A 12,126-nucleotide genomic window follows, 5' to 3' on the forward strand; every position below is an offset into this window, starting at 1 on the left:
CCCGGACAGTGAGCCTCCGCAAGCAGCAAGTTTCAGACCGGCTCTCTTTACTGCCAGACTGAGTCACGGCTCCTCCAAGCCTCTAACACACCTGCCTGCGGTCCCCGCGCTCGCGCGGGTCTTCGCTCCGCGGTGTCGGATACCCACGGGAGGGCTCGCCCCGCCCCCACCTTGCAGACTTGCAGTCTCACGGCGTCCGCTGGGAGGCCGCGTCCGGAAGAGCTGGAGCGGGAGAGGAATGAGGCTCGGGGTCGGCATCGCGAGCCCCTTCCCCAAACCGGAGGGGCTCCTCCCAATGGCCAAAGAAGAGGCGGAGGGTGCGGTCCCACTGGATTTGTTAGAGATTAGAGCCTGGGGGCCGAACCCAAGGGGCTTGGGAGAGTAAGCGGCGACGAGCAGAGGGGCTCCGGCCGACCTACGGAGCCCTGGAGAAGGTGAAATAGAGGGGTCCCACGCGTGAACCGGGGCGCAGCTACAAAGGGGTTAAGACACTGCGCCCCGCCCCAGCCTGGGGATTGGCGGCCCCGGGGGGCGTGGCCGGGGGGCGGGCCCGCGTTTGCCGCAGCCGCGGGTGGGCGGGGCCCGGGCGGGGAGCGGGAGGGGCGCGGAGCGGAGCCGGGCCCGCGCCGCGCGCCCCGCCGGGCGGGCTTCGGGCTGCGCCAGCGAGCCGGGCCGGTGGCGGCCGCGCCGAGGACCCCGCACTGGACCCTGAGGTAGCGAGTAAGTGAGGCCGGCCGACCGCGGCACCCCTCCCGGCTCCGACCTGTCGCCGTGCCCGCTGCACCGCGGTGTTCGTCCTGCCGGACCCGGAGCTGGGGAGGGGGCGCGTCCCGCTGCTGGGGTCCCGGGGCGGGGGAGGGGAGTGGAGATAAGGCCGATGATGTCATGGATGCTTCACCAGGCCTGGGGGGAGGTGGCGGCCGGAGGGGGTGCGGCCGGGATTATGTCACCTCTTCCCTCTGCGCCCCGCCCCCCGGGGCCACACGCGCTGGTAGGGAGCAAGGGAAGGTGCTTGAGGGGTTTCCTGCACCACAGAGACCCTTGGGCACCTCCTCGGGACAGCCTATGGCCGGGGTCTCTATCTTGTTGGCGCTGCGGGCCGTGGACTGCTGGTGAATGGCGAACACCCCCACTCCCCTGCGCGGAAGCTCGTGTGTGCGCGCGTGTGTGTGCTGGGGTGGGGGGGGGCGCTGTCAGCCCCCTCAGTCCTTAAAACACCAGCTTCACCAGAGCCAGAATTTAGGAGATGGTTCTCTTCCCCCGTTTACACCAAGGGAAGGTGGATCTCTCCTCACACATCCCAACCAAGAAGTTCTGAAGACCTCTGCACCCCCAAAGCCCTACAGTGCCCCCAATCCCCATTCACCCTCAGTCCTTCCCAGAAGCCCTTCCTGATTTTCCTGTCCGGATTCATTGCCTCTTTGCATTGCTCATAACTAGCGTTCCCATGGCATTCTCTCTGCATCTCCTCGGGGTCAGGGCCCAGAGACCCTCAGGACTCTGCCATCTGTGCCCCAGGAGCATCCCCAGGCCAGCCCCTGGGGAAGCCTCAGAGTGCAATCTCCCTGGAGTAGCCTGAGCCAAGTGCTCCAAGGCCCCTGCTCCCCAGGGGCGATCGGGGATGCTGTCCTGGGAGGCAGCATTTGGATTGGTCCTTGAAGGATGCAGGGTGGACATAGCTGGGAAGAGATTTTCTGTGGAGTGGAAAGGATCTCGGGTCAGGAGAAATAGGATGGGCAGCGGGAGATGTCTTGGAGGCTCTGCTGCAAGCTCTGCTCTGGTTCTGGAGATTGAGAGAAATGCCAGGCCTTTTACCCATAATACATTGACTTCTTAAGATTCCTGTAAGGTAGGTGTGAGAACCTGAGGTGAAATAACCGGCATGCATTCACCCCTAATCAGTTCAGCTGGGCTTTACACTTGAGCTGATGCCTCTAGAACTCTCTTCGACTGTTCTTGGTGTTGCTCATGGAAGAATTTGGGCAGAGCAGATACAAGATCATCTTTGCCCTTTAGAAAGAGTCCCTTAGCAGCTGGGTGTGGGAGGGAGTGCAGGAGGGGAAAGGCCAGTGAGAAGCCCCCAGCAAGGGTGCTGGCAAGAGGGGCTACTGAAAGCTTTAGGGGACAGATGGGCTGGTATAGGGGCCTCTGAGACCACAAGAGAAGGGTAGAGTGTTTTTAGCTTTGAGAGGGACACAGATAGGGAGGAGTGGAGTGTCACAGTGGATTGGAGAGATGTCCTCATGTACAGCCCACATACAGTTCATTTGACCCCTTTGTGACCATCAGTACTATGCATAAAGTCCCAGGCACTGAAGGCTGATGGCACAGAGATAGAAGCAGAGTTGGGCAACAGGCAGTCATCCCCAGTTATTGAGCTGATGCCTTGAGGCTGCCTATACAGACCATGCTCAGCTACAGTGAGCCAGTTCAGGACTAACCCATCCAGGAAGCTCAAACCCCTGGGGTCAGGTTCTGCCTATCAGGGAAACAAATGCCCCTCTTTGTCCTGCCAGCTCCCTGCTGGGGTTTTGAGAAAGCTGCAGCAGCCCAAACTCAGGAGAGGCAAGGGGCAGAGAACACTTGCATAGGGTTTATCATGACAGGTTACAATTATGGCAAGAGACTCTTTGGGGAATGAGGCTCTAGGGAGAGCTGCTGTGGGTTGACAGTCAAGGATTCCCCAGGTAGAGAAGGAGATGGTCCCAGGAGACAGTCCTGGGAACACTTCATTTCCATCTAAGACTCTGGGCATTGAACTTGTCTGGGGACCACACACATTCCAGGGAAACAGTGGGGCAGAGTGCCATATAACTAGCCTCAACCTATGGTCAGATCCTCTTTTCCTGGATCACAGAGAAGGTAGTACGGCATGTTTGTACAGACCTACATATCATAAAGCATCCTCCCAAACACTATCCCCTGTCACTCTCAATGATCAACACAATCACTCTTGAGGTTTGCTCCTGCCCACATCCAGACATCTCTGGTGGAGCCCCCTCGCCTCTCTATCTCTCATCTCACTATTGGCGCCTTCCTTCAGCAGAGCAACATACTCAGGTTTCTACCATGCTTAATATAAAATTTAAAAAGAGCCTTTGGATCCCAAACCACTTTAAATCACTGCCTTCTCTTTCACGAGGATACTATCCCATCTTTCTCTCCAGACTCATCAACTCTTGTAGTCTGGCTTTGCCATGCACCACTTTTCTGAAACCATTCTCTCATAGACACCAGTGAGGTTTCCACCTGCCAAATCTACTGGGAGTTGCTCCCACATTCTTGAAGCCCCCCAGCTTGTTCTGCAGGACTGGCCACCTTCTGGGCTGCTTCTTTCATCCACACTGCCCCAGGCTCTTGGGGATCTGCCACCTTAGCTTGATGCTGGGCTCCAGCCACACTGCCCTTGAATGCTGACCACCCCAATCTCTTTCTGCTCCAGTATATAAGTGAGATCTCTGTCTGGTCTTTCCCAAAGTATCTGTTTTCCCCAGATATTCTCCCCCTCTTTTGTTAAGGAAGTCACACACCCTGGTTCCCCATCTGGGACTCCTCCCTTGCCCTCACTTCTGAACCCCATCTTTGTGTTTTGTCACTTCTTCCTCCCAGACCCTGCCCAGGCCTTCCCACTGGTTTCAAGCCTCAGGCCACTCAGCCTTCATCCTCCTAGTCCCCAGCTGCTCCCTACGCTGTACCCAGGGATGCTGAGAAAAGGGTCCTGCTTAGGGTGAGAGGGGGATTTTTGAATTGCAGGGTAGCTGGGCTCAAGAATGTGGGGAGCAGAGGCAGAGCAGAGACTGGAGTGAGGCCTGAGAGGCACTAGAGCACCAGAGGTAAGGAGGTACTGGCTCTTAGGGTCCTGCACTTGCTGACACTGCACTGAAATGCCAGCACCACCTGCCTCGCTTGCCTCACCCTAGTCTCAGCCCTGCATTCGAGGACGATTGGGTCAAGGGAAGAAGGTGGTAAAGTGCTGTTCTCCACCCCTTGGAAGGGGGATGGACAGATGCTGAGGGAATGGAATTTTACAAAGGCAGTGAGGACTGGCTTGGTGGTGAACTTTCCAACCACTTAGGGCTGTAATTCCAGGTGTGGTGGCCAAAAGATTCCTGAAGGGTAAGAGTTTTGTCAGGTTCCCCTGATCCGGGGCCTAATAGGAAGGACTCGGCATCAGAATGGGCATCTGGGTAGAAGACAGTCTGAGGGCACTCAAGGGGCATGGGGTGCCACTTGAACCCCTTCACCTTGGTAGAGAAGAAGGGCTCCTTGCCTGGTTTCTCTCTCTCTCTCTCTCTCTCTCGCTCTCTCTTTTTAATTTTATTTATTTATTCATGAGAGAGACAGGGACATAGGCAGAGAGAGAAGCTGGCTCCATGCAGGAAGCCCGATGTGGGACTCGATCCTGGGACTCGATCCTGGGACTCCAGGATCACGCCCTCAGCCGAAGGCAGACAGGTTTAACCCCTGAGCCACCCAGGCGTCCCATCCTTGCCTGGTTTCTCATGGGAGTAGAAGGCAAAAGCTTGAAGGGTGCCCCTACCACCGCTGGCAGACGTATTCGAGGGTCTACATGCGCGGCAGACACTGCCTGGTGCCTTTGCCCCGCTAGATTATGCAGATCTCTAGGGCAGGTGTTCCCCGGTGTTGAGACAAAGGAACCAGGAAGCAGGGCCTCCCTGAACACAGGTAACCCGAGGCCCTGTCGCCGTGCTTGCGTTCCCCCCGCCCCCCCTCCCGCTCTTGTGGGCTGGCCTTGGGGAAGGGGGGCGCACGCTCTCGGAAGGGCTCGGAGGACTTCACGGTTCAAGGTCCAAAGGGAAGGTGGGGGAGAGGGAATAATCCAGGAAGTCTTCCCGGTGGCAGTGAGTGCTTGGAGGGGATCAGAGGCGCGGAATCCCCTGCGGGCGCCGCCGGGCGCGGAAGCCCCGCCCCTCCCCCCGCCCACCTGTGGGACACGCTGGAGCGGAGGGAGGCTCCGCCAGCGCCCGCACCTTGCGGGCGCCCGCCCCGGCCTCAGACTGCCGCCGAAGCTTCTGCGGAGGCACCGGCCGTGGGGAAGGGGCTTCTGGTGAGGCCGCGTTGGGAAGACATCGGGAAGGTCCCCTCGCAACGCGCTACGGCCACGGTCCCCGGCCGTCCGCTGAGGGCGGGGCGAGCCCGAGGTGGTGCCCACGTGCGACCCAGGGGCGCACACCGGTGGCACCTCCCGCCCACCCCCCACCGAGACCCCAGTATCTTCCCGTGCCCGCCGCCTCGGGGTGCCTGGCACATGGCAGCCCCACGAGGTAGGTCCTTCATTCCTCCCATTTCGCAGAGGAGGACACTGCAGTCCAGGATGGCTCAGCCGGCCCGTCCAAAGTCGCACAGCTGCTTCGGGCCGAGCCCCGACTGCAAGAGTGAGGCACATGGCCCCTGCAGACCAGGCCTCGGAGGGTCCCAGGCTTGAGGACCCGTCGGCCACCCACCCCCGTGGAAAGGCAAGGAGAGGAGCCTGCGCTGGTAGTGAGCCTCCACTTCTGCCCTTGACTGCGACACCCTAGGTTAGGGCGGGAAGGACCCCTGCTCACAGGTTTCGGTGAGGGGTGGGTTCTCTCCTTCCCTTAGTTTCTGAGGTACCCTACTGAGCTCAAGTATTGTTGTACCCTTCCAACCCCATCTCCCCAGCCCACAAGGGTGGGTTATAGGCATCCAGACCCAAGGTGAAGAAAACCTGAGTTTTGGGGGTTACAGTGAAGAATCGGGGCTCATGGTGGAGGTGAGGTTGAGGCAGGAGCTGAGGAGTGGAATGTTGAACTGAGCAAAACTGGGAGGGTATGTGCATGGTGCCTTGGGCTCCATCAGGTGGGCCACAGGTGCCCCATTACCAAGCTGTCACTGTAACTTACCCCAGCCCCATTCCTTCATCCTGGGTGTCTGGGAACTCTTGTACCCACTATAGGGAAGGGGGCACAGAAGGGCAGGGTGCAAGTGGCGCTGAGGCTGACTCGGCTGGGATGGTGGGAGTGGGGGTGGGGCTGACCCATCTTTGCCTTCCACCTATGCCTACAGTGTCCCCCCTGGCTTAGTCATGGCGAAGCTGGAGACACTGCCTGTGCGCGCTGACCCAGGGCGGGATCCTCTCCTGGCCTTTGCCCCTCGGCCTTCTGAGCTCGGACCCCCAGACCCTCGCCTGGCCATGGGCAGTGTGGGCAGTGGGGTAGCCCACGCCCAGGAGTTCGCCATGAAGAGTGTGGGCACCCGCACAGGGGGTGGAGGCAGCCAGGGCAGTTTCCCTGGCTCACGCAGCAGCGGGGGTGGAGCCGGCAGGGAGAGGCCAAGCCGCTATCCCTCAGAAGACAAGGCTCTCGCCAACTCCCTCTACCTCAACGGCGAGCTGCGGGGCAGTGACCACACTGATGTCTGCGGCAATGTGGTGGGCAGCAGTGGTGGCAGTAGCAGCAGCGGTGGCAGTGACAAGGCCCCACCACAGTATCGTGAGCCCAGCCATCCACCTAAGCTCTTGGCCACCTCTGGCAAACTAGACCAGGTCAGTACCCAGGGCATTTTTCTGAGGGGTGGGGGGAGCGAAATCCAGAGAGGAAGGTATAGTGGATCCTGGAGGCTGGGTTGTAGGGGCCGGAATTGAGGTTGGGCTGGGGAGCCCTGGGGTGGGATGTTAGGGGTCAAGTCTAACTGGTGGTTCCAGAGCAGAGACTTGGCTTTTGGGTGCCATGAGGTGGAAACCCAGCTGGGAGGGACTTCCAGGATTATGAGGCTGAACGTATCTTGGCCAGAGGGAAGAGGCTGGAGCCAAGACTAAGGCCCCATTCTGATGCCCACTCCTTCTTGCTTGCTTTTTTACTCAGTGCTCAGAGCCGCTAGTTAGGCCTTCGGCCTTCAAACCTGTTGTACCCAAGAACTTCCACTCCATGCAGAACCTGTGCCCCCCGCAGACCAATGGTACTCCTGAGGGACGACAGGGTCCTGGTGGTCTCAAGGGTGGACTGGACAAGTCTCGGACCATGACCCCAGCAGGTGGGGGTGGGGGTGGCCTCTCAGACTCAGGCCGGAACTCACTCACGAGCCTGCCCACCTACAGCTCCAGCTATAGCCAGCACCTGGCGCCCCTCAGTGCCTCCACCAGCCACATCAACCGCATTGGCACTGCCAGCTATGGTAGTGGCAGCGGCGGCAGCAGCGGTGGTGGTTCGGGCTACCAGGACCTGGGGACCTCTGACAGTGGGCGGGCCTCCAGCAAGAGTGGGTCGTCCTCCTCCATGGGGCGGCCGGGCCATCTGGGATCGGGGGAGGGAGGAGGTGGAGGCCTGCCGTTCGCGGCCTGCTCACCACCCTCGCCCAGTGCTCTGATCCAGGAGCTAGAGGAGCGGCTGTGGGAGAAGGAGCAGGAGGTGGCAGCTCTGCGGCGTAGCCTGGAGCAGAGCGAGGCAGCGGTGGCCCAGGTGCTGGAGGAGCGGCAGAAGGCGTGGGAGCGAGAGCTGGCCGAGCTGCGCCAGGGCTGCAGCGGGAAGCTGCAGCAGGTGGCCCGCCGTGCCCAGCGTGCCCAGCAGGGCCTACAGCTGCAGGTGCTGCGGCTGCAGCAGGACAAGAAGCAGCTGCAGGAGGAGGCAGCTCGGCTGATGCGGCAGCGGGAAGAGCTTGAGGACAAGGTGGCCGCCTGCCAGAAGGAGCAGGCTGACTTCCTGCCCCGGATGGAGGAAACTAAGTGGGAGGTGCGGGCAGGGGGCTTGGGCTTTCCCCCTGAGTCTCCTTCCTTCTGTCTGTCACTCTGGAGAAACCCAGAGCAGTGGCCCACGTCTCAAGGGTCATGAAGGGGAGGGGGACAAAGGTGATTAGGAGGGTCCGTGAGGATAGGAGTGGCCCTGGGCTGTGTGAGATTAGCCAGCCAGGTGTGCCCTGAGTCCAGGGAGGAGGGCCCTTTGTGTCATTGCTGCATGTTCCATGAGCTAACCCTGCGTCAAGGGCCACTCAGTGCCTCGAGCTGGATGCAGGGGCAAGGGTGATGGCCAGTAGGGCTCTGTTGTGACCCCGGTCCTCTTCGCCCCTGCCCCTGCCCAGGTGTGCCAGAAGGCGGGGGAGATCTCCCTCCTGAAGCAGCAGCTGAAGGACTCGCAGGCCGATGTGTCCCAGAAGCTGAGTGAGATCGTGGGGCTGCGCTCGCAGCTGCGGGAGGGCCGGGCTTCGCTGCGGGAGAAGGAGGAGCAGCTGCTCAGTCTGAGGGACTCCTTCGGCAGCAAGCAGGCCAGCCTGGAGCTGAGTGAGGCCGAACTGCCCGCGGCCTGCCTCAAGCCGGCTCTGACGCCCGTAGACCCGGCGGAGCCCCAGGATGCCCTGGCCACATGCGAGAGCGACGAGGCCAAGATGCGCCGGCAGGCCGGGGTGGCGGCCGCCGCCTCGCTGGTGTCCTTGGACGGGGAGGTGGATGCTGGTGGGGATAGCGGGACGCGGGCCCTGCGGCGGGAGGTGGGGCGGCTGCAGGCCGAGCTGGCTGCCGAGCGGCGAGCCCGGGAGCGCCAGGGGGCCAGCTTCGCAGAGGAGCGCCGCGTGTGGCTGGAGGAGAAGGAGAAGGTCATCGAGTACCAGAAGCAGCTGCAGCTGAGTTACGTGGAGATGTACCAGCGCAACCAGCAGCTGGAGCGGCGGCTTCGGGAGCGTGGGGCAGCGGGGGGTGCTAGCACACCCACCCCCCAACACGGCGAGGAGAAGAAAGCCTGGACGCCCTCCCGCCTCGAGCGCATTGAGTCCACAGAAATCTGATCCCCTACCTGGGCACGTGGCCTTTTGACAAATGTCCTGTCAAAGGCCAGAGTCCCCCGTGTCCCCTCCCTGCCATCCTTCTTCCCCATGTCCCCTATGTCCCCAGACCAAAGAAGTTCTCAAAGCAGCTGTGACCAGGTTCCTCCCCTTCCCAGACTGGGTGCCCTTCGGGCTTTACCACTGACCCTCTGGGCAGCCCACTTGGACCCTCCTCCCAAGGAGGGGATAGAAGGAGGCAGAGTGAGTGCGGGTTGAAGGGCCCAGGAAGCAGGGGAGCACATGCTCCCTGTCTTGGCACTGCTTTGTTGGAGATGGGAGGTGGCAGGCCTGCAGTGCCATGAGGTGTCCCAGCCCCTTGGTAGGTCTGGGCTGCTACTGTTGGCCATCCTGGTGCCCAGTGACACTTTCTGTGGTCACCTCAAGGCCACGTAGTGAGGGGGCCTGCATGGGGTCTGCCGAAGCTGACAGACCTTGGGCTCCTGGCCTCTCTACTTCCTGCCCTGTTATCCTTCCCTGGGCAGATTGGCAGGACAAGTGAGAGCAGATGGCCTGTATGTGGTTGAGAGGGCTACCTGCCCAGCCCCTCCCCCCCTCAAGGTCTCTTGGGCTGAGGCCTCAGAGCCTGGCGTGGTCCTGCGTGTATGTCCATATGTGCGAATCGGGCCTGAGGGAGGGCTGGAGGTGGAGACTCAGTGCCCAAGAAAGATCTGCCCTCCTGTTCTTGAGAGGGGTCACCTGGAGGCTTTTTAGCTCTACCCCACCCTTTTGGCCAGGATCCCATAGGGTGGTAGCCCCATCTGCTTGGCTCACCCCACACCCAGGGCCGCTGTCCGGCTCTAACTACAGCTATTAAGTGCTACCTGCCTCTCAGGCACTCCCCTCACCCAGTTTCTGAGGTCATATGAGTGTCTGTGATGTCTTCCTGTGTCTTCTCCCACTTGATTCCCCCAGCCTCCCTCTGCTTTCACGCTCAGAACATCATCGTCCTAGGCCGCCTCTTTCCCAAAACCTCACCTTTTCTTCCAGTAGAAAATTCTGCTTGATCTTTGGTGCACTGCCCACTTCCAAGCTCCAATGGGCCCAAGCCTGAGCCAGAGGCCTTTGTTTTGGGGGGCAAGGGGAGATGGTTGTGATTGCCCTTGAAGGACAAGGCTGACCTGAGAGGAACACTGACCCCTGAGTTCCCAGGACCCCAAGGTAGCCCAGGGTTTGCCTAGGGTAGGCCTGGCATGGCCATCAGTGGGGGGTCGGGACAGCACTGTCACTTCCCTCCTCCTCTTGGCATCCTCTATCTCCCTAAGATAGGAAGGGAAAGGCAAATTTCTAATTCACCAGCAATAAAAATTAGAGGAGGCTTGGCCCTCAGCCCTTGTATTTCTCTCTTTTCAGTCTCTTCCTCCCACCCCCAAGACTGGGTTTGGAGGGCAGGGTGGAGAGAGCTGGCAACTACTGTGAGCAAGTTCCCCAATCCCTGACCAGCCTCCTCCCATGACTGGTGACTGTTTAATGAGCTGTGCATCCCCCACAAAAACAAGAGCGCCCCTCTGTGTGGCCTCTATCCTTCTGCACAGCCCCTTCCCGGTGACCCTCACCAGATCTCTGAGCTGGGTGGGGGGCCATCTGGTAATCACTGCCTGTTCCACTCACCCCTCACTGCACCTGTCCCAGAACCTGGGCCTGGGCCAGGGGCAGGAGGAAGAGAAGGCATTAGTAGGAAAAAAATAATAGAAAAATATGAACAGACTCAGCTTTGGGACTTCCAACCACAAAAGAAATTATATATAAATATATATAAATATATATCTCTACCATATGTGATGAAAAGACTTCGTTTTCTTTTCCCAAAGAAATAAAATGGAGAAAGCCTCTTGAGTGGCATTCTTTGGCCTGCTTGGGTCTTTGCAGGCTTGGGAGGTGAAGCCTGGGTGAGGTGGGGGTGGGGTGGAGGGCAAAGCTGGAGTAAACATTTCCCAGAGGAGGCATGAGACCAGAGTTGCTCACTGGGCCATGCAAGAAGATTGGCCCAAAGCCCAAGCTCCTCTGTTGCCCAGGAGGAGTCGTGGTTCCAAGTTTCTGCCCGATGGGGCTTTCTCTTCAGCTCAGATCGTCACCCTGAGGGTTTCAAGGCAGTTCCAATCTAGCATCTGGACCGCAGGCTGCAGGATGAGAGGCAGGCAGGTGGTGCAGGAAAGCTAGATATGGCGTCCTGAGCCACCTTAAAGCAATTGGCCAGTATTCGAGGGCAAAAGACAAAAACCTGAAGGTTGAGAACGAGGTTGTAATTATTGGTGAAGCCCCAAAGGCGGAATGGACCCAAGAGTGCTGTGAGCAGGGAGCTGTTCTTGAGAGGTGTTGTCCTTTATGATAATTGCCTGTCTTCTTTACAAAGCCCCCTGCTCAAGAATGCACCCCATTACAGGTAACCTGATTTACAAGACCCTAAAGAGTGGTTTATTTTTCCCCACCTGACAATTGTGGTCACAAGCATCCCATCAGAGGTATTGGTTCACCAAGGACCTAAGACTTCATTCTCCCACTCTCCCATCCTTAGCAAGTAGTTCCCTCCATGCCACAAGATGGCTGCCACAGCTCCAGGAAGGGATTCAGGCAGGACCACTTTATCACAAAAGTAAAAGCTCTCCCACGATCCTGCCAGTATGTTTCCCTTTAAGTGTTGTTGGCCAGACCTGAGTTGCATCCTCTTCTCACTTCAAGGGAGGCTGGGAAATTGAATATTTGGCAAAGAATGGGATTGTCATGGATGTCTAGGAGCAATGTGGCTTACTCCCTGGGGGATAGACCCCCTGCTCTCTCTGTTTTTTTTTTTTTTTTTTTTTTAAGTTTTTTATTTACTTATTCATGGAGATGCAGAGAGAGAGAGAGGCAGAGACACAGGCAGAGGGAGAAGCAGGCTCCATGCAGAGAGCCCGACTTGGGACTCGATCCAGGGTCTCCAGGATCACGCCCTGAGCTGCAGGCGGCGCTAAACCGCTGCGCCACCGGGGCTGCCCTCTGTCTGGGTTCTTTTTTTTTTTTTTTTTTCTCTCTGGGTTCTTTTTTTTTTTTTTTTTTTTTTTTTTTTAATTTTTATTTATTTATGATAGTCACAGAGAGAGAGAGAGAGAGAGGCAGAGACACAGGCAGAGGGAGAAGCAGGCTCCATGCACCGGGAGCCCGATGTGGGATTCGATCCCGGGTCTCCAGGATCACGCCCTGGGCCAAAGGCAGGCGCCAAACCGCTGCGCCACCCAGGGATCCCTCTCTCTGGGTTCTAATGGCAAAGTCATAGTCAGCAACTAGGAATATTTGCTCTGGCCTAAGTGAGAGGACCAGGCAAAGTGGGACCCAGGCTTGCCCCTTCTTACAGTTAAG

General features: G+C 58.8%; 1 protein-coding gene across 8 annotated transcripts; it reads left to right on the forward strand.

The window, feature by feature from the left end:
• The first annotated feature begins 217 nt into the window (after positions 1-217).
• On the forward strand, positions 218-10,632 carry LZTS3 (leucine zipper tumor suppressor family member 3). 8 transcript variants are annotated; one of them, XM_038571755.1, is made up of 5 exons: positions 218-434; positions 5,315-5,540; positions 6,049-6,526; positions 6,846-7,709; positions 8,056-10,632. In XM_038571755.1, the coding sequence occupies exons 3-5, from the start codon at positions 6,068-6,070 to the stop codon at positions 8,752-8,754; spliced, it is 2,022 nt and encodes a 673-aa protein (XP_038427683.1). In that variant the 5' UTR covers positions 218-434; positions 5,315-5,540; positions 6,049-6,067; the 3' UTR covers positions 8,755-10,632. The 8 variants fall into 8 exon arrangements, with proteins under 8 accessions (XP_038427683.1, XP_038427684.1, XP_038427680.1 ...); XM_038571756.1 differs by lacking the exon at positions 218-434 and adding an exon at positions 623-720 and having other exon boundaries at positions 5,315-5,575; XM_038571752.1 differs by lacking the exon at positions 218-434 and adding an exon at positions 623-720.
• Positions 10,633-12,126: the final 1,494 nt, after the last annotated feature.

This window comes from Canis lupus, chromosome 24 (genome assembly GCF_011100685.1).
Source record: "Canis lupus familiaris isolate Mischka breed German Shepherd chromosome 24, alternate assembly UU_Cfam_GSD_1.0, whole genome shotgun sequence".
In the NCBI taxonomy this organism is placed as follows: domain Eukaryota; kingdom Metazoa; phylum Chordata; class Mammalia; order Carnivora; family Canidae; genus Canis; species Canis lupus.

What these genes read in the sequence shown, in the direction of transcription:
- LZTS3 (XM_038571755.1), top strand. Translation starts at nt 6,068, where the DNA reads ATGGCGAAGCTGGAGACACTGCCTGTGCGCGCTGACCCAGGGCGGGAT. An exon ending in CCTCTGGCAAACTAGACCAG is followed by an intron (nt 6,527 to 6,845) that starts GTCAGTACCCAG and finishes TTTTTTACTCAG; the next exon opens with TGCTCAGAGCCGCTAGTTAG. An exon ending in TGGAGGAAACTAAGTGGGAG is followed by an intron (nt 7,710 to 8,055) that starts GTGCGGGCAGGG and finishes GCCCCTGCCCAG; the next exon opens with GTGTGCCAGAAGGCGGGGGA.